This window comes from Lynx canadensis, chromosome C2 (genome assembly GCF_007474595.2).
Source record: "Lynx canadensis isolate LIC74 chromosome C2, mLynCan4.pri.v2, whole genome shotgun sequence".
NCBI lineage: Eukaryota > Metazoa > Chordata > Mammalia > Carnivora > Felidae > Lynx > Lynx canadensis.
The window spans coordinates 75,533,146-75,555,108 of NC_044311.2; the positions used below are offsets into that span (position 1 = coordinate 75,533,146).

The following is a 21,963-nucleotide window of genomic DNA, read 5'->3' on the forward strand; positions in this document are numbered from 1 at the left end:
AACATCTAGTATAATGCAGGACATACAATGAATATCTTTTTAACTACATGATTGAGATAAAACTATGAAAAAACAACGGGGCAAACATGGCACATTTTTTCTAATTAATGAATAATCTGACTTCGGAAATTTCAAAGAAGAAACATTTAGATAAGAAGTGTATTAAATCTATTATGACAAAGACAAATCATTGAAGTCCAAATCAAGTATTCTATATCAAATCTCTTGAAGCAAAAAATAATGATATTTCTGGGATTATTTTTTCTCCTCAGTCCATTCTTACTACCAGTACTTCTAAGTGTATATTTGTAAACATTATTAATAGGTAATTTTTGAACCATCTGTTTGCCTACCCTTTTGACGCTAATCAGTGAAAAAGGAAAAATCAGCTGTAATTTCATGTTAGACAGTTATTTGAGTCAGACTAGTTTTTTAAATGCTTAGAATGTTAAGTAGCAAAAAAGCTAAAAAAAAAAAAAAAAAACCAAGCTCTTTGTTTTGCAGACCTAATGGGCCTAATGCAACCTTTTTCTCTTTCTGTTCCTTACTATTTCCGTGCCTCTTGATTCTGCATGATTCCTAAAAGCTACAAGTTGCTATTTTAAACATATTTTGCTTTTTAACTCTTGTCAAGAACATCCTTTGAAAAATTGTGGAATTTTTTTTAGGTCAATGATATTTGTTTTTTAGAGTAATTATGTTATTGACAGAAAAGAGTAAAATTTAGCTAAGAATCCCATTATGTGCAAGGTTAAAATATTATTTAGGAAATTTCTATGTGCCAGCCAAAGTCCTAATAACAGTGCTTTGTTAATTTGTTTATAACTCTTTCTCTCATTCATTCATTCAACTTGGGGGTAATCCTATTTGACGAATAATGTTCCTACTCCTTGGTCATATAATAGCCACTTTCTATAATAAGGGAGCTTCCTGTAATAGGAGAAGCAAGCCATGTTCTTCAAAACTATTTTTAGTTTTATAGTTAAGTTAAAACCCTTCTCTCTGTCCACTTAGCCCCCACTCCACCTCCCACATCTTGGCCCCAACCAATAACATATCTTAACATTTCATTCATGCAAAATTATCTGGCACTCATACATAGAGCAGGAGTTGGGCAAAAGGGAGCTTATTTGATGTGTCTTTTTTTTGGTCTGTTAAAGCAGGTCTTATTTTTCAGTTTGCTACTAAATCCCTTACCTTCAAGAATTAATTTTTTTTTTTTTTTTTGTATTTGGTTGAACAGGAAAACTGTGGTATGTCTGTGTGTAATGGTAAAATATATATCCTGGGTGGAAGACGGGAAAATGGAGAAGCCACAGACACTATTCTCTGTTATGATCCTGCAACAAGTATCATCACAGGGGTAGCTGCAATGCCCAGGCCAGTGTCCTATCATGGCTGTGTGACTATTCATAGATACAATGAAAAATGCTTTAAGCTCTAAAGCCGGGATACCTCACCCAAGAAGCCACACCAATCCAAGATGAGAGGTTTGAAAAACTCCAGAGTGGGAACTTGACATATCTCCTTTGTGCCATGTACGCAAAAAAAGTAAAGATAATAATTGTGGTGCCTTTCCCCCCAAAATAACCTTTCAAACTGTAATAAAGCCTTTCCTGTAATTGGGAAAAAAAATTTTGTTGTTTTTGAAAGTAATAGTGGTTATTGCTTGGGTTTTGAGAGTGTACCTTTGTAAGTATTTGTAAGGAACTTATGTGGAGTCAGAAATAATGTCTGCCTGAATAACTTTTAGGAATTTGTGAATGGTTTCTTCATTTATGTACGTTTATCTGCAAGCCTATATATTCTTTGTCATATTATGTATAGAAAACTGCATGACTTAGGCTTCGTTTAGGTTGGATCACATAATGCTTAGAATGCATTCTAAGAGGGGAAATCAGTTTCAAAAATCTTTTTCACTAAAGATATATCCAACCTGATTAATTTTATTGAAAGTTTTTTCAGTAATTGATAAAAATGTAGTAACAATTTGAGTATCATAAAGTACTGAATTATCATGACTTACTTCTTAGAATTGTTGTCTTGTATTAAACATATTTTTGGAAGAACATTGGGTAGGAGATAGAAATGCAAATGCCCCTAAAATGGGGATTAAAATTATAGGTTTATTCCTAAGAAAAAAATTATATAAGACCATTGAAGGGGAAAATGACCACTGTGGCTCTCAAAGTATTTATGTATCATCTCCAAATCCTCTAAGGAAGCACCTTTTCTTGAACCCGGCAAAAGAGTTGAAATCCACATTGCAAGATTATTTTGTGGAAAATGGGGACAAATTTTCTCCCTAGCCCAGTAGGGTTTGACTTCATTAGTATGGTGCTTTGGGTGAGGTCCTCTTCCCTGGTTATCCTCCTTTCCTGTGAACAGGTAAAAATCTTGGAGTCTCCACTGTTAAGTTGCCTTTGAAGGATAAAGCAGGGACCACCTATCAGTGGGTCCATTTTTCTTTTAAAATTAGCTATCCAAAAAACTAGCATCATTATTTGCAGTTTAAGATAAATCTTTCATTTGGTACCCATTGTGGAAAATACTGGTCAACATTCTCAAGCTTCTATACAACAAACAAGTTGCCTTTGTCTAGATTTTTCAACTCCATCCAGTTTATAAGCTTACTAGTTTTCAGAAAGGAATGTAAATTTTTTTTCTAAGGCAAATGGAATGGCAGGAACTGTAGCAAAGTGATTACTGTTATTCCTGGGTAAACAGATATAATTTACAACATTTGAGGGACGTTCCAGGGATGTTTCAGGTAGCCTGCTGGATTTCAACTTCCCAGGCACTATTGTCGTCTCACATCATAATTATATACTCCTGTCACAGGAGAGATGATGCAAATATGTGACTATAGTGTCACCAGATTTCTATTATAACCAAGTTAGTAATCAAAAACCTAACATTGATAAACCACTTTTGTTTTCTCATCTTAGAATGATACAGAGATTTCTAATAAATTATACGGCATCAACTTCAGTGATTAGCTGGAATCTGAATTCTGAGAAAAGCTCTAAAGATCTTACAAATTTTTAGGAAATTTTAATTTTTCAAATTATAATTTGAAATGATATGTACCTTTTTGAGATAATTATCAGAGCAATTCAGAAAACAATTTTCTATCATTTTAGTTGAAAGGCAATTGTACATATAATTGGGACACTTGTTTGATTTTTAGAAAAAACATCTACTTCTGCAATATGCCTTTTGTAGATAATGGAAATTATTTAGTTCAGAAATTCTTTGCGGTAGATGAGATAATGTATGAGAAAAGTGTTTTGTAAATGCTAAGGATTATACAAATGATACTTGTTATTTTCATGTGTATTTGTAAGGTTGTGCCCATAATACAGACACTTCACACAAAAAAAATCTTCTCAAGATAACTTGTATCCATAGTACTTTTGTCTATTGTAAAAGTGTTAACTATTTACTTGTATTTCATCTTACATTTATTTTTAATATCCATGTGTTTATTGTACTAAATTTGAAATGAAATTCTAGAAAACAATTTTGTTTAAACATAGACTTCATACCAATATCATTTAATTTTTCTACATGATTTAAAACTAAGTAGGCCACCAAGAACTTAGCTTGGATCCTATGAAATTAACAATTTTTGAAATTACCCAACTGATATTTCAATATCCTTTAACTGTTTATCTTTCTTTAGTGATTATTGATAAATAATGGTGTTAGCATTGATAAAAAAGAATTTTAGGGTATAATTAGTATATCAAAATATCAAAAGGGATTCATAAACCAAATTGTGACAGATTATATTCATAGTGTCATCACATAGTTGACAGGCTTTCTTTTGATAGGAGATGCTCACATAAGCTTTGGGTTAGTATGTATGTATATACATGTGTCTATAGATAGATAGTATGGTTATGTACACACATATATACAAACACCAAGAAATTGATCAGTTTGTGATGATCAGAAAGAAGCACATAAAGTAAAAATTGGTTGACCTTATTAAATTCAATTCCAGAAGATTTTTTTTTATTTGGGCATTTCTATCATTCGTTTTTACATTTGAAAGTACATGATGAGGAGCACCTGGCTGGCTCAGTCAGTAGAGCATGCAACTCTTGATCTTGGGGTTGTGAGTTCAAGCCCCACGTTGGGTGTAGATATTACTTAAAAGAGTTTGAAAGTACATGATGAGTGTTAGTGTAATAAATCGCATACAGTCAGAATCTGTATAATACATAAAGTTTCACAAGATCAGAAAACAAATTGGAGGTAGAGACGAGTTTGCTAAACCCAGCTGTGATACCTCAGTGGGAAAAGGAATTCAAGTGTATGTTTGTGGATCAACAGGAAAGTATAGTTGTTTTTTGTTCATGAACATGTGTTTTCCTATGTATGAGTGAGCTATAAAGTGGTCTAATTTTTACAACAGAAGACCTTCTTTTTCTACTTTAATCTTCCCACTGACTACTGCACAGGTATGAAATAGTAGCTTATTGAATTTTCAGTAACCTTTTTTTCCCCCTAGATGACTGAAATATAGATATTTACTCCATTTAAACCAGGTGTTAAGGAAAAAAATGATGTAAATACTCAGGGAGGGTATTAACTTGTCATTTTTGCCTATTTGGTGTGTTTAAAATGCCATAACTAAATAACCTTCAGTTCATGATTCGAGAGTAAATTTAATTTGGTTAAGGGGCTTCACACAGGCGGTGGTTGAACATTCATTCTTTTATATTTAGAAAGATGAAAATGTTTTGTGGACTGATACATTTTCTCTTAGTGAATATGAATTGTTTATGTATCTCTACTGTCATACACCCTTTTGAAACTCAGGAAAGACAAAGGTTCAATTATACTACTTTTGTCAATATGCAAACCAGGTGTGTGTGTTTCTTTTCCCTGTTGTCTGGATATGGCAAATAGATTTTTTTTTTTTTTTTAAAGAATTGCTGTGAGAACCCATACATGAAAGGAGAGGGGTTAAATAGTTGTGTGTGCCTTGTGTGTCTTGAGATTTGTATGTGGAAAAGACATCTCCAGACTGTATTTTCAAAGAGAAGAGATAACTATTTATGTGGTGCCAAGTGTTAAGATAATGTCTCTTAAAGGCTTCCTGTGGAAGCCTTTATTTTACTAAACTCAAGACACCAGTTAACCTCAACACAATTTTGGCCTTATTAGAATTTCTTGTGCATTATTTTGAAAGGCAGGTTTACATCACCTCACCCCATTATTCTTTGTAGTTAAATAAATAAATTCACCATATCAAGTAACCAGAAGGAGGGCAATTTGGTGGCCTTTTAAAAGGTTGGACTAGGTAGCTATACTTATTGTCACATCTAATGCTAGACACCAGAAACCATTGAGCCAGAGTGTGAATTGATGATTCCAGAGACATTTTCAACATACTTCAGACATTTTTTAATGTTTTTATGAATGTTTTACATTTGTGTGATGGCCTTAGATATTAAATTTACTTAGTGCTAAAGATCATCATAAGTAATTTTTTTAAAAACAGCAGTAGTCATAACTTATTTTATATATTGTTCCAAAGAAAAGAATTTGTTTTAATGTTTTCAAAATAACTGCATCTGAATTTGTTTATGTGCCTTAAGTTCTCTAGTGATATTTCAGTTTTGTTTTTTTTTTTTTTGTTTTTTTTTTTCATTCTAAACAAAGCTTACCTTCAGTGAGTTTCATATCTGTTTCCTACAGAGTAAATAAACTTCCCTTCTTCTTAAATTTTTTAACGAGCACCATGTGGTTGCTTGGCAGAATGAGGATGTTAAGAAATGTTGAGTGTTTGGAGTTTTATTATATTTTGGGAGTATTGTTTGTTTTTGTTACCAAGGTGCTTTCTAAGATACTCAGACAAACATCTAACACTGATTAAAACTTTGTAAAATGTCATTTACGATATCTACATCTAATGTCAAAAATGTAAACACACTTATTTTTGTTCCATTCTTATGTACTTTTTTTTTTCCTCCTACAGGCTTTTTCTTTTATCTTTCTTGAAAAAGTTCTTATTCTTCCTTTCCCCATCATCCCTCCCCATAGTTTCTTTATTTAAATCTTTGAGAATTTCTGGAGCTAAGACAACATAATTATAGAGTTGAAAAAAAGCATAATATGCTTTCCAACTTGTACAGACCTATGGCAGCCAAATGTCATTCACTTTTAGTGAGAGGCTCCAGAATCTCCACAGTGAAAACAAAAATGCTTTGTACTTCTTTGTTCTCAATTCAGTTGTAGCACATTAATTCGTGTATGTCTTGTTTAAATATACTTTGTGCATAGTTTCTTTAATTTTTTAAAAGTTGTATCTAATAAAATGTCTTTTAACCATTATTATTTGACTATACAGTTGTATTAAATTTTGTTTACCAAAAACTTGTTGTTTTGTTTTCTTTTTAAATATTTACTTACTTTTATGTTCTTTTATTTATTTATTTTAATATGAAATTTATTGTCAAATTGGTTTCCATACAACACCCAGTGCTCACCCCAACAGGTGTCCTCCTCAATGCCCATCAATATTTATTTTGAGAGAGACAGCCTGTGCACATGCTCACGTGAGAACACAAGTGGGGGAGGGGCAGAGAGAGAGAGGAAGAGAGAAAATCCCAAGCAGGCTCCACCCTATCAGGGCAGAGCTCGTCTCGGTGCTTGATCTAACGAACTGTGAGATCGTGACCTGAGCCAAAATCAAGAGATGGACATTTAACCGACCAAAGCCATCCAGGTGCCCCATTGTTTTATTTTAAGTACATCCAAATGCTTGTGCAAAAAAAGAAGGAATGGAGGAAATTTCATATTAATATATGTGAGTGTTTACTGGTATGTCCATAAGGTAACTAGAAAGGTAAACTAAAAACATTGGTGTATATGAGGAAAGGAAATGGTGGCTAACGAACAAGTAAAAAGGAAATGCCACCGCATACTCACAATCATACGTAATGTATAAATAGGCATATAATCGATGTTTTAGTCTGAACTACATGGAAGTCACCTATCCAAAAAAAATTTTTAATTACCAGAAAAGTTATTTATAACGTACACTCTAGTGTTTTTTGAGTAGGCTCTCAGAAGTACCCCTGTAGTAATATGAAGAGTAAAGGACTTAAGAAATTTTCTTTCAGGTGTCAGGGAGAGGGCATATTATTTACTGGAGATGCAATGTCTGATTTTACATTAACAAGGTAAAATTTTGAAAAGATATATGTTACAGAAGTATATGCAAGGCTTAGCTTTTTATGCTTAGTTTTTAAATTGTGCCATCAGAAGAAAATGGCAAGTTAGCGTGCTACTTAAATAATAAATGTTAAAGCTGTTTTCTTTGACTCAATTCCTTTGTATCCACACCTAGAAAGTGCATGGGCTTCATCAGACCTAATTCCAACCAGTGCTCTATACCATAAAGCTATTTAATCTCTGAACCATACTTTCCCTTATTTAGGAAAGGTCATGCTACTCACCTCATGGGCTTATTGTGAGGAGATGAGCTACTGAGATGTGTGTCCAAGGGTGAACAGTTCTGGCACAGAAGAAAAGAACATAAATGTTGGTTCCTTTTCCATGCAGCTATTTCAGGACAAAAATTGCAATATGAAAAGCAGAGAAGGGGGTGAAAAAATTAAAAGTATTTGTTAGCTTATAATTGGAAAATTATGGACAATGGGTAAAGAATAGAAGCCCCTTGTACTTTCAATTTTCTCTTTAAAAAAATCACCTGCACTCTTGGAGCACCTGGCTGGCTCAGTTGGTAGAGCGTATGACTCTTAATATCAGGGTCATGAATTTAAGCCCCACTTTGAATGTAGAGATTACTTAAAAAATCACCTGCACTCATAATGGAATGGGGAAAAGTGATTTAAACCTGCCTTCTTCTCTGCTATTAACTATTAATGGAGATTTAGGATATCAAAAGGCATGGTTTTCCTCTTAATTTTGTTGGGATCTTTTTAATTTATTTTTTATTTTGTTTTATTTTATAATTTTTTGACATCTTTGGGGGACCTTGCTGGCTAGGGAGAGACTGTTCTTCCTAGAACTAGCTAATTCCTGGAAACAGTAACCAACTTGTCGGTGAGCCTACCTTTCATATATCATCCATGCCCCCAACTACCTCCTTTAACTCACACACCAAGTCAATATTTCCCCTGCCCTGAGTCACCCTAGGGCCAGGTAGCAGACACTGAGAACAGCTCCTCTGTCCCAAAGCTTGCTGTAATTACTCAAACTAGCCAATCCTAAACTGTATCCCCTGCCCTGCCTTGACTTGACTTTCTCATGGAAAAGCCAGGAAAGGCTTTAGACTATGCTCTCCCCTCATTTCTTTCTGCCTCCTGACACTGGTGCTTCCCCTGTGGCCCTGAGTGACATACTGTGCTTCTCGTTTCTAGAGGAACTGTGACTAACATTAAACTTTTATTTCAGTAGTATTAACCTCTCTGTATTGTCACCCAGTCACCTTTATAAATTAAGACTCACAAATCACTTGTTTATTATTATATGCTCAGCACAGAGGGGACTTACGTTTTAGTGAGTAAAATGGAAGAAGAAGAAAAGAGGATTTTAAAAGATCCTATGTATTAGTATGCACACATACCCCTTTCTACTCAGATTTGGTGGATGATGCCAAAGATGGTAGGGCTTGATATGAATTCAGTGTCCACACATGTACAGAGGAGGTAAAACAAAACAGAAAGCCACCTTCCAAGAAGCTTGCTAGCATGGCATGGCAGCCAATGGAAATGGGTCTGACCTACCTCCAACCACAGGGAGCATAACTGACCGAATAATGCCACAGCTGCTGGCTTTGAAATCCATCTTGCATTGTGCTGAGGCCACACCTCCCACCAGTTGTGCCCAGCCAATGTCTTGTGGCAGGGCTACTGAGGCCATGTGTTCCTAAAAGATCTCTCCTAACGGTGGATTTTGCCTCCATGACTCCCCTTCTAATTTGTCCAGCCTTCATTAGACTGCATGGTAATGCAGGATGTTTCCATCCAACCTTCTTTCCCCCTTTCCTTCACTTGCTTTTAGGACCTAATGACACTCCATGTGTTCTCTCACGGGACATTTCTTCCCTTGCATGTTTTTGTTAAAATCTTTGCCTATTTGATCTTATCTTCTCGAAGGACACAGGACTAGCATATATAGAAAAAAGTGCCTGGGAATCATTGCTCTAATGATAAAGTTAGTACCGTGGAGCCATTCACTAAGCCTGGTTTTCTGAAAAGTGCTAGTTGGTACACTTAGACTAGGCTTAGTGGCAACATAACGTGAAAAAAATTTTTAAAACCAACCGTGTTTAAATGCCAGCTTTAACATTTACTACATGTATGTCTTTGGGTAAGATATTTAACTTTTCTGAACTTTGGTTTCCCCCCTTCCCACTTAGGCTTGGTTTGAGGAATAAATTAGAATGTAAAACATTCAGCACAGTACTTGGCAATGGTGCTTAATCAGGAATGCTAGTAATGAATAGCTTTGAGATTTCATTCATTCATTTATTCATTTATTTATTTGACAAACATTGGAATCCTTGATGTAGATTAGGCAGAATGTTCCTCGCTGGGATTGCATTAATGAATGTGGCAGTGCCTGTTCTTTTTTTTTTTTTTTTTAAGTTTATTTATTTTTGAGACACAGAGAAAGAGAGAGAGAGAGAGCTAGTGGGGGGAGGGGCAGAGAGGGATTGAAAGAGAGAGAGAATCCCAAGCAGGCTCCACACTGTCAGTATGGAGGCCAATGAAGGGTTCGAACTCATGAACCATGAGATCATGATCTGAGCCAAAGTCAGATGCTTAACCAACTGAGCCACTCAGGCTCCCCGACAGTCCCTGTTCTTAAGGTTTAGAGATTGACAGGGTCAGCAGACATGTGAACAGATCAATAATGTATAGCGTGATAGAGGTAGTTACAGACATTCCACTTACTGAGAACTGTGTAAATGGGAATAAAGAATCATCATTTTCCAGGGTAAAGAGATTTTATGGTCTCTTCTTTCCAATTGTGCCAAGCACTGGGAAAGGTGCTGAGGGACTAATACATCAAATAAGATAGTCCCTGTCCTCCAGAAGCTTTCTGTCAAGTGAGAAAATGCATAGCAATCAGGGAAGGGCTGCTTGTTGAGACAGGGAAATAGCATTACACTAATGTCCTAGTTTTTGTTTTGTTTTGTTTTATTTTTAAAGTAGTCTCCACATTCAACATGGGGCTTGAACTCACAACCCTGAGATCAAGGGTCTCATGCTCTACCAACTGAGCCAACCCGGTGCTCCCTAATCCCCTAATCTGTTGCATTTTCCACTTAACTTGTAGCTTCCACATACCTACCATTCAACATGTTATTTATAGCAAATTTGGCATCTGACTTACGGTCTTGCTCTTTTGTTTTGATTTCTGCCATTATCCTGGGTCATTTCAGCATTTAGAACCTGTTCCTTTGCTCTCACCTCACAATATTTTGACCTCTAGTCAATAGATCTTCACCCCCACTCAGTCCAGTAACTCACAAAGCCTTGCCTTAGATTGTTCCATCACCAGAATTATTCTTCCTATGAAACCTCTAAAGCTTTTCTGTCTTTTGCCACGCCTTCCCTTCCTTCCTCTCTCATTCCATGACTTTCCCTGTGACCTTTTCCAGATCGCCATCTTCCAACATTTCTTCATGCAGCCCCTGGGTTGCCCACTCTCCCTGCCCAGCCTATTCCACAGTTGTAATGTTGTTCCAACCACTCTCACCAGCATTCAAAATCTGCTCACCCTTTTGATCTCCCATCCCACTTTAAATCAACCCAGTTATTGGCCTTCTCTGCTCCTACTCCCAAGATGCTGAGTACTGATAGAGAAAATCAATTTGCTACAAACTAATACCTCTGAAATGTTGTGATTGCCAACCTCAACTGAGCAGGATACTCTTGGCAAACCTGTGCTCCTATGCTCTCTTTGTTCCTTTACAACAGCTCATTCCCCACTCTCCTGGAGTACTGTACTGTCTTCACTTGTGTTCTCAGCAACTGAAGAAGTCCTTCAAAGACTGAAAGACATGAAGTAGAATCTCTCTCCACATCTTGCCCTCCCAGACTTATTTCCCATCCTCTCTCCTTCATGATTTACGTATCTGTCCTTCATCTAAACCCTGAATCCCCCTTGTCCAGCATTTTAAGGACTTCCCTCTACCTCCCTCTCTGATTTTCAACTTCTTTCACTGAGTACTTTCCCATAGCATTTAAAAATACTGTAGCCTCTCTCGTTTTTAAAATCCTTTCTGCAGGGCTCCTGGGTGATTCATTTGGTCAAGTTTCTGACTCTTGGTTTTGGCTCAGGTCATGAATTCTCTACTCCTGAGTTCACGCCCCACATCAGGTTCTGTGCTGACAGCGTGGAGTCTGCTTTGGATTCTCTGTCTCCCTCTCTTTCTGCCTCTCCCCTGCTTACACTCTCTCTCTCTCTCTCTCTGTCTCAAAAATAAATAAACATTTAAAATCCTTTCTGCAGCTCTCAATTCCATTCTAACTACACCTTCTTTTTAAAAAAAAATCTCTCCTTTCAGGGAGCCTGGCTGGTTCAGTTGGTGGAGAATGCAACTTTTGATCTTGGGCTGTGAGTTCAAGCCCCACGTTGGGCATAGAGATTACTAAAAAATATAAAAATGAAAAATTTAAATCTCTCCTTTGCCTCATTTCTTACTGCAATCTGGCTCATACCACTACAGAAATCACACTTGCTAAGAGTTCTAATTACATTTTGTTGCTAAATCCACAAGTCTCTATTTTATTTAACTCCTATAAATTTGATGTTCTTAATTACATTTTTTCTATCTTGGCTGTAGTCATACTTTCCCTTTTACTTCTCCTTCATGTTCTCTTCCTCCACCTCTGCCCTAAATCCCCAATCAGCAGGATTTCTTCTTACCTTGCAGATAATTATCCTGGGTAATTTTATAAATGTAAATTCTATGGCTCTAGTAATGACTGTATTTAATGACTTCTAAATCTAAATATTCAGTCAATATACTTGTATCCAAATGCCTTTTTAAAACATTTAATATATATACTTTAGATAAGCTCCTCACCTAACATGGGGTTTGAACTTACCCCCACAAGATCAAGAGTTGTGTGCCCTACCAACTGCCCCAACAAGGTGCCCCTACTTGTATCCAAATGTCTTTTAGAAATTTCGACTTGAGGGGCGCCTGGGTGGCTCAGTCGGTTAAGCGGCCGACTTCGGCTCAGGTCATGATCTCGCGGTCTGTGAGTTCGAGCCCTGCGTCGGGCTCTGTGCTGACAGCTCAGAGCCTGGAGCCTGTTTCAGATTCTGTGTCTCCCTCTCCCTGACCCTCCCCCGTTCATGCTTTGTCTCTCTCTGTCTCAAAAATAAATAAACGTTAAAAAAAATTTTTTTTTTTTTTTAAAGAAATTTCAACTCGAGAGGCACCTGGGTGGTTCAGTGGATTAAACTTCTGACTCTTGATTTCGGCTCGGGTCATGATCTTATAGTTGGTGACATCGAGCCCACATCAGGCTCTGCACTAACAGTGCAGTGCTTAGGATTCTCTCTCTCCCTCTCTCTCTCTGCCCCTCTCCCATTCTCTCTCTCTCAAAAATAAACAAACACTTAAAAAAAAAAAAGAAAAAGAAATTTCTACCCGAATCCTTAATATGGACTACTAGCACTGAAACTCTAGAATCTCTTACTCCAAAAGTACTCATTTATCTTGTATTCCCTCTTCTGCAACAAATAGCAACAAAATTGACTGCATTTCAAAGCCAGAAATCTAGGAGTAATTTTTTCTGCTATTCAATCATGCATTCAAATATTAATTGAGTACCTATCTTATGCCAGGAACTCTACCTCTTTGATATCTCAATCTATCTATCCATCCATCAACCTTTCTATCCTCCATACCAATGTCTTAGTTCAGGCCTTCATTGTCTCTTGTGTGGAAGAGACTCCCAAATGATTTGCCTAAGATCAAAGTTGGCATATCACTAAAACCAACTCTATCTGAATAAGGAATTTATCAGAAGGCAGTAGAGGCTCACAGAATCAATCAATGAGAGAACCAAGTATCAGACTTGGAAAATAGGCAGAAACTGAGGCAGCTCCAAAGAGTCATGAAGCAGGACACACAACAATGATCTTTAAGCAGAAATAATCTGGATAGAACATCCCTGCCCATCCAACACAACTGCTAACAGATTTATGTTTACCTCACTTACTCCTTGATTGAAATCCTTGGTGGAAACAATCAATTGATTGATACTGGTTCGTACACCTAGCTGGCTGCTAAGGGCCAGGGAGAAACATCTGAATTCTTTAGGGAGAGGAAGGCATTGCTACTTGCCAAAATAAATACAATATGGAATTCCCAAGTCTTGGGGGACAGGGGGTAGTGGAGAGGAATGCTTCATGGGCTTACCCATCTCTGTGAACTGGCTTTCTTCTCCTGGAATGCCTGTCCTCCAGCTATCTCTCTCATTCTCTGAAAGACTTTAGATTTAATTTCCTCAGAAGAACTCCCATAACCATCCTCCTCCCACCTCAGTCTGAGTTAGATGAGCTCCTGTGTATCCCCATTACCACCTTCATATATCTCTGTCATGGTACTTTTCTATTTGACACTTTACCTCCCTTTCCCAGGTTATGGACTCTTTAAAATTAGGAACGATATCTTATTTGATGAGTTCCAAGGATCTAGCCAAGAATCCAGTCCAAGGGAAAGGATCAGCTGGGGTAAGATGCCTTAGTGAGTAGTGTTGGAAAACCCCAGGTCATTGAAAATTGAGAAGAGAGAAAAGAAGATTGAGCGCCAGTGACAAAGGACCTATTTTGAATTTGCCTAGAGCTGAAAAATCTCATCAATATATGTTAAATCATGTTCCTAATGGTTTCCTAACATCCTACATAACAGTGACTTTCCCTGACCTTATCATTAGGTTTTGGGCTTCTGTCTAAATTTAGGTTTACAGCAACCCTTTCCTTGCATCTGAGTTCCAGCTCAAATGCTGCCTCTTCTATAAAGCCTTTCCTGATTTTCCAAGGGGATTTATTCTTCTCTCCTTGAGGGCAAGGACCAAGTCTGTCTTTATTAACCTTACTCTATTCCTAGGACTTGGCAAAGTGCCTGGCACAGAGTAGGTAATGAATGTTTACGTATGACTGACAATCACTATGCGAAGCATAAAGGGTAAGTTGAAAGCAAAGGAATAGAGAAGTTATAAAGCCTCCAAAATTCTTTAGTGGCCCCAGGTTTAGTTCACAGCTACTGTCTCTCACTTGTTATGCTAACTGGAAGTCCTAACTGATTGCCACTCAATCTTCTATTCCTGACTTACTCTGCTACTGCTATCCCTACCCCCCCCCAAATATCCCTATCCCCACAGCTGCAATGATCCCATTTTCATCAAAATGTTATAAATTACTCCCAGAATAGTAAAGAGTTGTGTGGACCCACACCCCAGCAAAACAACTATAATTGGTGAAAATGATTAAGAAAAACAACAACATTTAAAGTCTCCTAAGGGTATATAGCAAGTGATGAAACATTTATTCAAGAAAATCTACTAAAATTTAGTAAGAACAGATAGATTCTGTAGCACTTAAGCCACTCATTCTCAAACTCACCCCCCCACCCCCCCCACCTCCCCCACCCCCGCCAAATCAATGAGACAAAAGCTATACTTCCAGTGGGTATGGTCAAGAGGTGGGGCTCACCCCAGCTGCCAATCAAGGATATCTTCTTGGGAAGGGCAGGTCACCAGCATTCCTCATCCCCCACATCCCTGTTGCCTAGGCTAATTTCCAGGTAAGTGTCACCGAGAGGTCAAGGCACCCTTCAACCAGCCAGCCCCCAATGGTATGTTAGTTTCAATGACAAAAAAGGCATACCAAGCAGACCAGAGACTAACACCCTAGCCCAACACTCTGCTTGTAAAACTGACTGACTTTATTTTAAACAAAGTGTGGGGAAGTTCAAGCCCAATGAGTCTCACAGTTCGTGCATTCAAGCCCTGTGTCTGGCTTCATGCTGATAGCACAGAGCCTGCTTGGGATCCTCTCTTCCCCTCCCCCTGTCATGTGTGTGCACTCGCTCTCTCCCTCTCTCTCTCAATCTCAAAGTTAATTAATTAATTAATTAAAAATAAAATAAAGTAAGTTATTTCAAAAATGGGCAAAAGATTTGAATAGATACTTCTCCAAGGAAGATAAACAAATGGTCAACAAGCACATGAAAATATGCTCAATATTATATTATTCATTATTAGGGAAATGAAAATCATAACCACCATGATATAGTACTTCATATTTACTAGAATGACTATAATCAAAAAGATTCTTTTTAGTTAAATAAGTTGAATTTTTTAAAAAAGTCAAATAATGACAAATGTTGGCAAGGATGTGGAAAAAATGGTATCCTCATCTGGCTGCTGCTGAGTATTTAAAATAATGCACCTCCTTTAGAAAACAGTGTGGCAGTTCCTCAAAACTTTAAACCCAGAGTTACCATATAACCTCGCAATTCCACTCCTAAGCATAGAACCAGAGAAATGAAAACATATGTCCGCACAAGAACTGATACATCCAATGTTCATAACAACATTATTAATAAGAGCCAAAAGGCGGAAGCAACTCAAGTGTCTATAAACTCAAGAATGGAGAAATAAAAAGTGGTATATCCATACAATGAGATTTTACTCAGGAATAAAGAGAAGGGAAGCAGTTATTCGTGCTACAGCATGGCTGATTTTTAAAACATTACCCTAAAGGGGCTCATGGGTGGCTCAGTTGGTTAAACGTCTGACTTTAGCTCAGGTCATGATCTCACAGTCTATGATTTCCAGCCCCCGCATCGGGCTCTGTGCTGACAGCTCAGAGCCTGGAGCCCACTTTGGATTCCATGTCTCCCTCTCTCTCTGCTCCTCCCCCATTCGTGCTCTGTCTCTGTCTCTCAAAAAATAAAAGAAAATAAAGCTAAAAATTAAAAAAAAAAAATGAACTTTAAATAAATAATAAAACATTACTCTTACCTAGGGCACCTGGCTGGCTGGCTCGGTCAATAGAGCATGCGACTCTTGATGTCAGGATCGTGAGTTCAAGCCCCACATTGGGTGTAGAGATTACTTAAAAAATAAAATCTTAAAAAATATGTAAAAATAAAAACATTATGCTAAGTGAAAGAAGCCAGTCACAGAGGCTACCTATTGTACGATTCCATTCCTGTGAAACATCCAGAGTGGATACAGAGACGGAGGTAAATTGGTGGTGGCCTGGAGTTGAGGTGCCGGGGCAGGGCGGGGGGTGGGAATAGAGAGTGACTGCTGATGGGCATGCAGCTCGTTGAGGGGGTGATGATACATTTTAAAACTGATGGTGGTGATGGCTGCACACTTCTGTGAATATATTAAAAAGCACCAAATTGTGCACTTTAAATGGGTTAATTATGTGGTATATGAATTACATCTCAACAAAGCTGTCATATTTTTAAAATTTATATAAACTCTTTCTTTCGAGAAGCCCATCCTACCCAAAATTGCTGTCAGAACTAGAGTTGACAGTGAGAAAGTTTCTTCCTTTTTTTTTTTTAATGTTTATTTATTTTTGAAAGAGACAGAGAGAGAGAGAGTGGGGGAGGGGCAGAGAGAGAGGGAAACACAGAATCCGAAGCAGTCTCCAGGCTTTGAGCTGTCAGCTCAAACCCATGAACCGCGAGATCGTCACCTGAGCCGAAGTCGGAAGCTCAATGGACTGAGCCACCAAGGCGCCCCGGTTCTTCCTTGTTTTTATCCTTGAAGTCCAGAGACTTTGCCCTGCTCAGCATTTCCTTACATGGATAAGGAGACAGACCTATGGATGGATAATTACAATGCTATGTGTGAAGACCTGTAACAGAGAGACAATTGGTATAGCACAGCAAGCACAGGGTTTTTTAAGCCAGATGGTCCTATGTTTGAATCCCAGCTCTGCCTACTACCAACCTCCACTTCCTCTACGAATTGTGCGCAATAATAATGGGCCATGCACTGCTGAAGGAATCAAAGGAAATACTGTCATCAAACCATCTATCGCAATGCCTGGCATGAGGCCCTGCCCAGCAGGGCTTCTCACACTTCTTTATGCATGGGAATCACCTGAGGATCCTGTTAAATTGCAAATTCTGATTCAGTAGGTCTGGGGTGAAGCCTGAGAGTCTGCATTTCTAACAAGTTCCCAGTGATGCTCCTAGTGTTTGTGGAGGACCAGTTTAAGTAGCAAGACTATAAAGTACCCTATGTATAAAGTGCCAAAGAGTATAGAGGAGGAAGCAGTAAATTAATTACTTCTTCAAGAAAATAGAAGGCCTTGGGGCACATGGGTGGCTCAGTTGGTTAAGCAGCCAACTTCGGCTCAGGTCATGATCTCACGGTCTGTGGGTTCAAGCCTGTGTCATGCTCCAGGCTGAAGCTCAGGGCCTCGAGCTGCTTCAGTTCTGTGTCTCCCTCTCTCTCTCTCTGCCCCTTCCCCTGCTCTCAAAAATGAATAAACATTAAAAAAAATTTTTTAAAAAGAAAAGAAAAAGAAAATAGATGGTCAGAGCTGGACTTTCCTTGAAGAATTGGTAAGGGAATTTGCCAGGAATGAGAAGGACAGATTGCATTCCAGGCAGAAGAGAGAATGAGTTAAGACCTTAGTTTTCCGTAGAAGTGGAAGGTGACTTTGGAAAGAATTTCAGGAATGTGGTGAGCAGCAGCCAGAAACTGGGAAAGTAGATTGTAAATTATCTTAAACCTGATGCTAATGAGTTTTAATTTTAACCTAGGCCAGTGGTTCTCAAATTATGGTCCTTGATCAGCATCATCCCCCAATTTGTTAGAAATGCACATTTTAGGGGGTGGCTGGCTGGCTCAGTGGGTAGAGCATGTGACTCTTGATCTCAGTTCAAGCCCCACATTGGGTGTGGAGCCTAGTTAAAAAAAGAAAAAAAAAAAAAAAAAAAGAAATGCACATTTTAGGACCCACCCCAGACCTATGGAATAAGATACACAGGAGAATCCTGTGTATCCCACCAATCTGTGTTTGAACAAGTCCTGCAGTTAATGCTGATTGCTAAAATTTGAGAACCGCTAGCCCAAGGTAATGGGGGTGAGGCACTGGGAGGCCCCTTAAATGGCAGAGTGAGGTGGTCAGATTTGTGTTGTAGAAAGTTGGCTTGGCAGCTGAGATGCATTTGATGAGGAGAGCAAGATGGCAACACAACCAGTGAGGAGGTGTGGGAATCCAGGTGAGAGAAAGTGGGACCTGGCCCAGGATGATGGCTGAGGGAGGAAAGAAGAGAGACCTGGCCTAAGAATTAAGAAAGTAGACTCAGTAACACCTGGAGACCAACTGGAGGGTAAATGTAGAGTAGATTCCAAAGTTTCTATCTTAGATAATTGAGTGGTTGGTGAAAAAATGAATTAAACTGTGGATAGACTGAATTTGCTTCAGGGCCACTCAAGGGGAAATGTCTTAAAGGTACTTGAAAATAAATATTTAAGAAAATAATGGCCCAGGTTCAGAACAGAGGCCTAAATTCATGGTCAAGATTTGAAACTCATTGGTATGTAATGGACAGTTCAACCTGTACTTTTGGGGAAACTTATTCAAGAAATGAGAATAGACCAATGACAGAAGATCTAGAAACCTCAGTATTTAGGCATTGGCAGAGAAAGAGGAGGTTGGGATAGAAATTGAGAAAGAATTATCAAAGAAGTTGATGAGAATAAGGAAAGAAACACATTGAAGAAATCTCATGTGTCATACAGGAATGTCCTTGGCTAGAAATAATAGAAAACCTGGCAACAAGTTGTTTAAGCAAATGATATTTTTCTCACAAAGCAAGTTGGCGGTCTAGACCTGGTACAGAGACTCAATACTATCATTACAGACCCAGACTCCTGCTTTCTTTCTGTGCTACCATTTTTAAGGTCTTATATTTGAAGGATAGCTGCTGGACCTTCAGGAATCACATCCAAATTTAGAGGGACAGAAGGGCAAAGGCAAAACTAGCTACAACTCTCCTCCTTCTTTGGGAGTCTCTTTTCATTCACTGAACTATGGATTCATCTTGTTGGCTAGTGAGCCACATGGTCACTCCTGGCTTCAAGGGATGGTAAAAAACTGAGTGTTCAACCTTCCAGCTTCTATAGAAGAAGACAAGGGATTGTGGGTTGGGAATGAATGTGAAGTCTGCCAAGTTGTTTTGTATGCCATCTACTGAAGGAGAAGACAGGGTGACAAAAGGGGAAGAGGATAGGCACAGCTTCTTACGCCTTTGTTGTTGCATAAATAAATCTTTTGTGCAAAATGTAAATGTAAACATTGTACAAGCAGTATACAGTTAAGGGTCAAAGAAAAGTTTTCCCAACTATTATACTCAATACTATGGTGTTTTGTTTTGTTGCTTTGTTTTTTTACTTTGAAGCAGACTGCATGGGAACACCAGGTGGCTCTGTCGGTTAAGAGTCGAACTCTTGATTTCCACTCAGGTCATGATCTCACCATTCATGAGTAAGAGTCCCGCGCTGGGCTCTGCGCTGACAGCTCAGAGCCTGCTTGGCATTCTCTCTCTCTCCCTCTCTCTCAGCTCCTCCCGCCCTCCCCCCTCCTCAAAATAAATAAGTAAACTTTAAAAAAAGAAAAAAAACCAGACCGCCTGAATTTTGGGCCATGAATTCATTCTATACACAAACTCTGCTCAGATTCTCCACTTGGTCTTTTCTACAATGAACACAATACAAAACAGAAGGGAAAATTCCCTGACAGTTTCTCCTCCTTTTGTTCCTTTTATAATGTGAACAATTCTTCTCTAGGCACATTTATGACTGTTCCGACATTATATGTTGCTTAGTTGGAGAACACCAAATCTGGATGCATTTACTCTGAACATATGAATAAGGCATTTTATAAGCATAGGAGGAGAAACATAATGGTCATACAACATAAGAGATTGGAGATGTTTGGAGAATAAAAGTTATTACCCATGTGGTTTGTATCACTGCCAAGGTCAATTTGTAGAAGATTGCTCTTCTGAAATTGCTCAACTGATATCTCCGACTCACTTGCATTGGAGGAACTGAGAGCTGATTACAGGGGCAACATCCCCAAATCTACCATTGTGAAGGCAGATTGAGACTTCTAACATCAGGGTCAACAGGATAGCACTCTCAGCAGCAATTGATTTTTGAAAACTGATATATGCAATATTCTTTGTTTTGGCTCAGGCAAGGCCGCCAGAGACCTCTTATTATATTTGGGGATGAGGGCTATTTACAGTCAGGATTATACCTCTTGACTAAGGGCATTTGGGGGCATTTCTAGAACAGATGGATCATAAAATAGAAAGCCAGGAAACATCCTGATAAAAACTAGCAGAGGATAATACACATCAATATCATCAAGGAAATTAAAGGTTATTAAAAATTCTGTCAGAAAATAAGCTCAGCACCAGTGTCATTATTTATCTTTCATAACAGAGAGCTGTAGTATAGAAGTTCATTTCAAAAACATTAAACAATAATGAAAATATCTCAGTATTGTATTACCTGGACACCTAAAAGCTAATTAAAGACAAGGAAATGTAACCAAAGTAAAACCAGAAGTCTTTAGGCTTTAAAAACTTGCCCTGAGGTTCAAGTAGAATTATTTTGGCAGAGTACCTGGGTGGCTCAGGTGGTTAAGTGTCCCACTCTCGGTTTCAGTTCAGGTCATGATCTCATGGTTTGTGAGTTTGAGCCCCACATCAGACTCTGCATGGACAATACAGAACCTGCTTGGGATTCTCTCCCTCTCCCTCTGACTCTCCCCTGCTCATGTGCTCACTCTCTCTCTCTCTCTCTCAAGAATAAAAAAAAAAAAGTTAAAAAAGAAGAACTATTTTGTACATTCCCCTTTTTACATGATCTATATTCCACCTAAACCGACTCATATTGGTTGGTTGGAAATTTTGTATTTATTTTGCCTTTACCTTTACAAGTAATTTTCAGAAATTTTTAACCTATGCTCGGAGACTACTTAAAAAAAGTTTTTTTAATATTTATTTATTTTTAAGAGACAGAGAGACAGAGTGTGAGTGGGGAAGGAGCAGAGAGAGAGAGAGAGAGAGAGAGAGAGAGAGAGAGGGAGATACAGAATCCGAAGCAGGCTCCAGGCTCTGAGCTGTCAGCACAGAGCCTGATGCAGGGCTTGAACCCACCAGCCATGAGATCATGACCTGAGCTGAAGTAAGACGCCCAACTGACTGAGCCACCCAGGCACCCCTCAGAGACTTCTTTTTAAAAAATAATAATAATAAAAAAAACTTTATTGAGATACAATAAAATTTGCAATGAACATTCATGTACAAATTTTATGTAGACGTATGCTTTCACTTCTTTTCAATATTTGCCTAGGAGAGTAAGTGCTGGGTCATATGGTAACTCTGTGTTTAACATTTTGAGGAACTGCCAAGCTGTTTGCCAAAGTGGCTACACACCCTTTTACATTCCCATCAGCAATGTATGAGAGTTCCAATTTCTCCACATTTAGAGTTCCAAGTAAAGCCACATTTAGAGGCTTTATTTTTATGTGAAACAAACACAGAGGACCCAACCACCAGTTCCAGTCATAGAAAGTTTCCTTTCAGGGCAAAAAGAAAAATTTTTTTTCCTTTTTTTGCATGAATGAAAACATGTCTTACATCATCTTCCCCATTCCCAAAGTTTGTATTCCATAGTAACTGCATAATCCACACAGAGTAGAAGCACTAAGGGTTCCTGGCTGGCTTAATTGGTGGAACACGCAACTCTTGATCTCAGGGTTGTGAGTTTGAGCCCCATGCTGGGTGTAGAGATTATGTAAAAATAAAATCTTGAAAAAAAAAAAAACACACTACCTGATTTCTTTTGGGTTATGATACGGTCCAATAAGATCTAAAAGGATGGGATGTAGTTTTGCCAA

General features: G+C 38.2%; 1 protein-coding gene across 5 annotated transcripts in view; it reads left to right on the top strand.

Moving 5' to 3' along the window:
• KLHL24 (kelch like family member 24) overlaps nt 1-6,390 on the top strand; it is a 44,945-nt gene extending 38,555 nt beyond the window's left edge. For all 5 annotated transcript variants that reach the window (XM_030328860.2, XM_030328862.1, XM_030328859.1 and 2 more), the window contains one exon: nt 1,244-6,390. In XM_030328860.2, the coding sequence (XP_030184720.1) occupies nt 1,244-1,444 (201 nt within the window). In that variant the 3' untranslated portion in view covers nt 1,445-6,390. The remainder of the gene's footprint in view (nt 1-1,243) is intronic.
• The last annotated feature ends 15,573 nt before the right edge of the window (nt 6,391-21,963 follow it).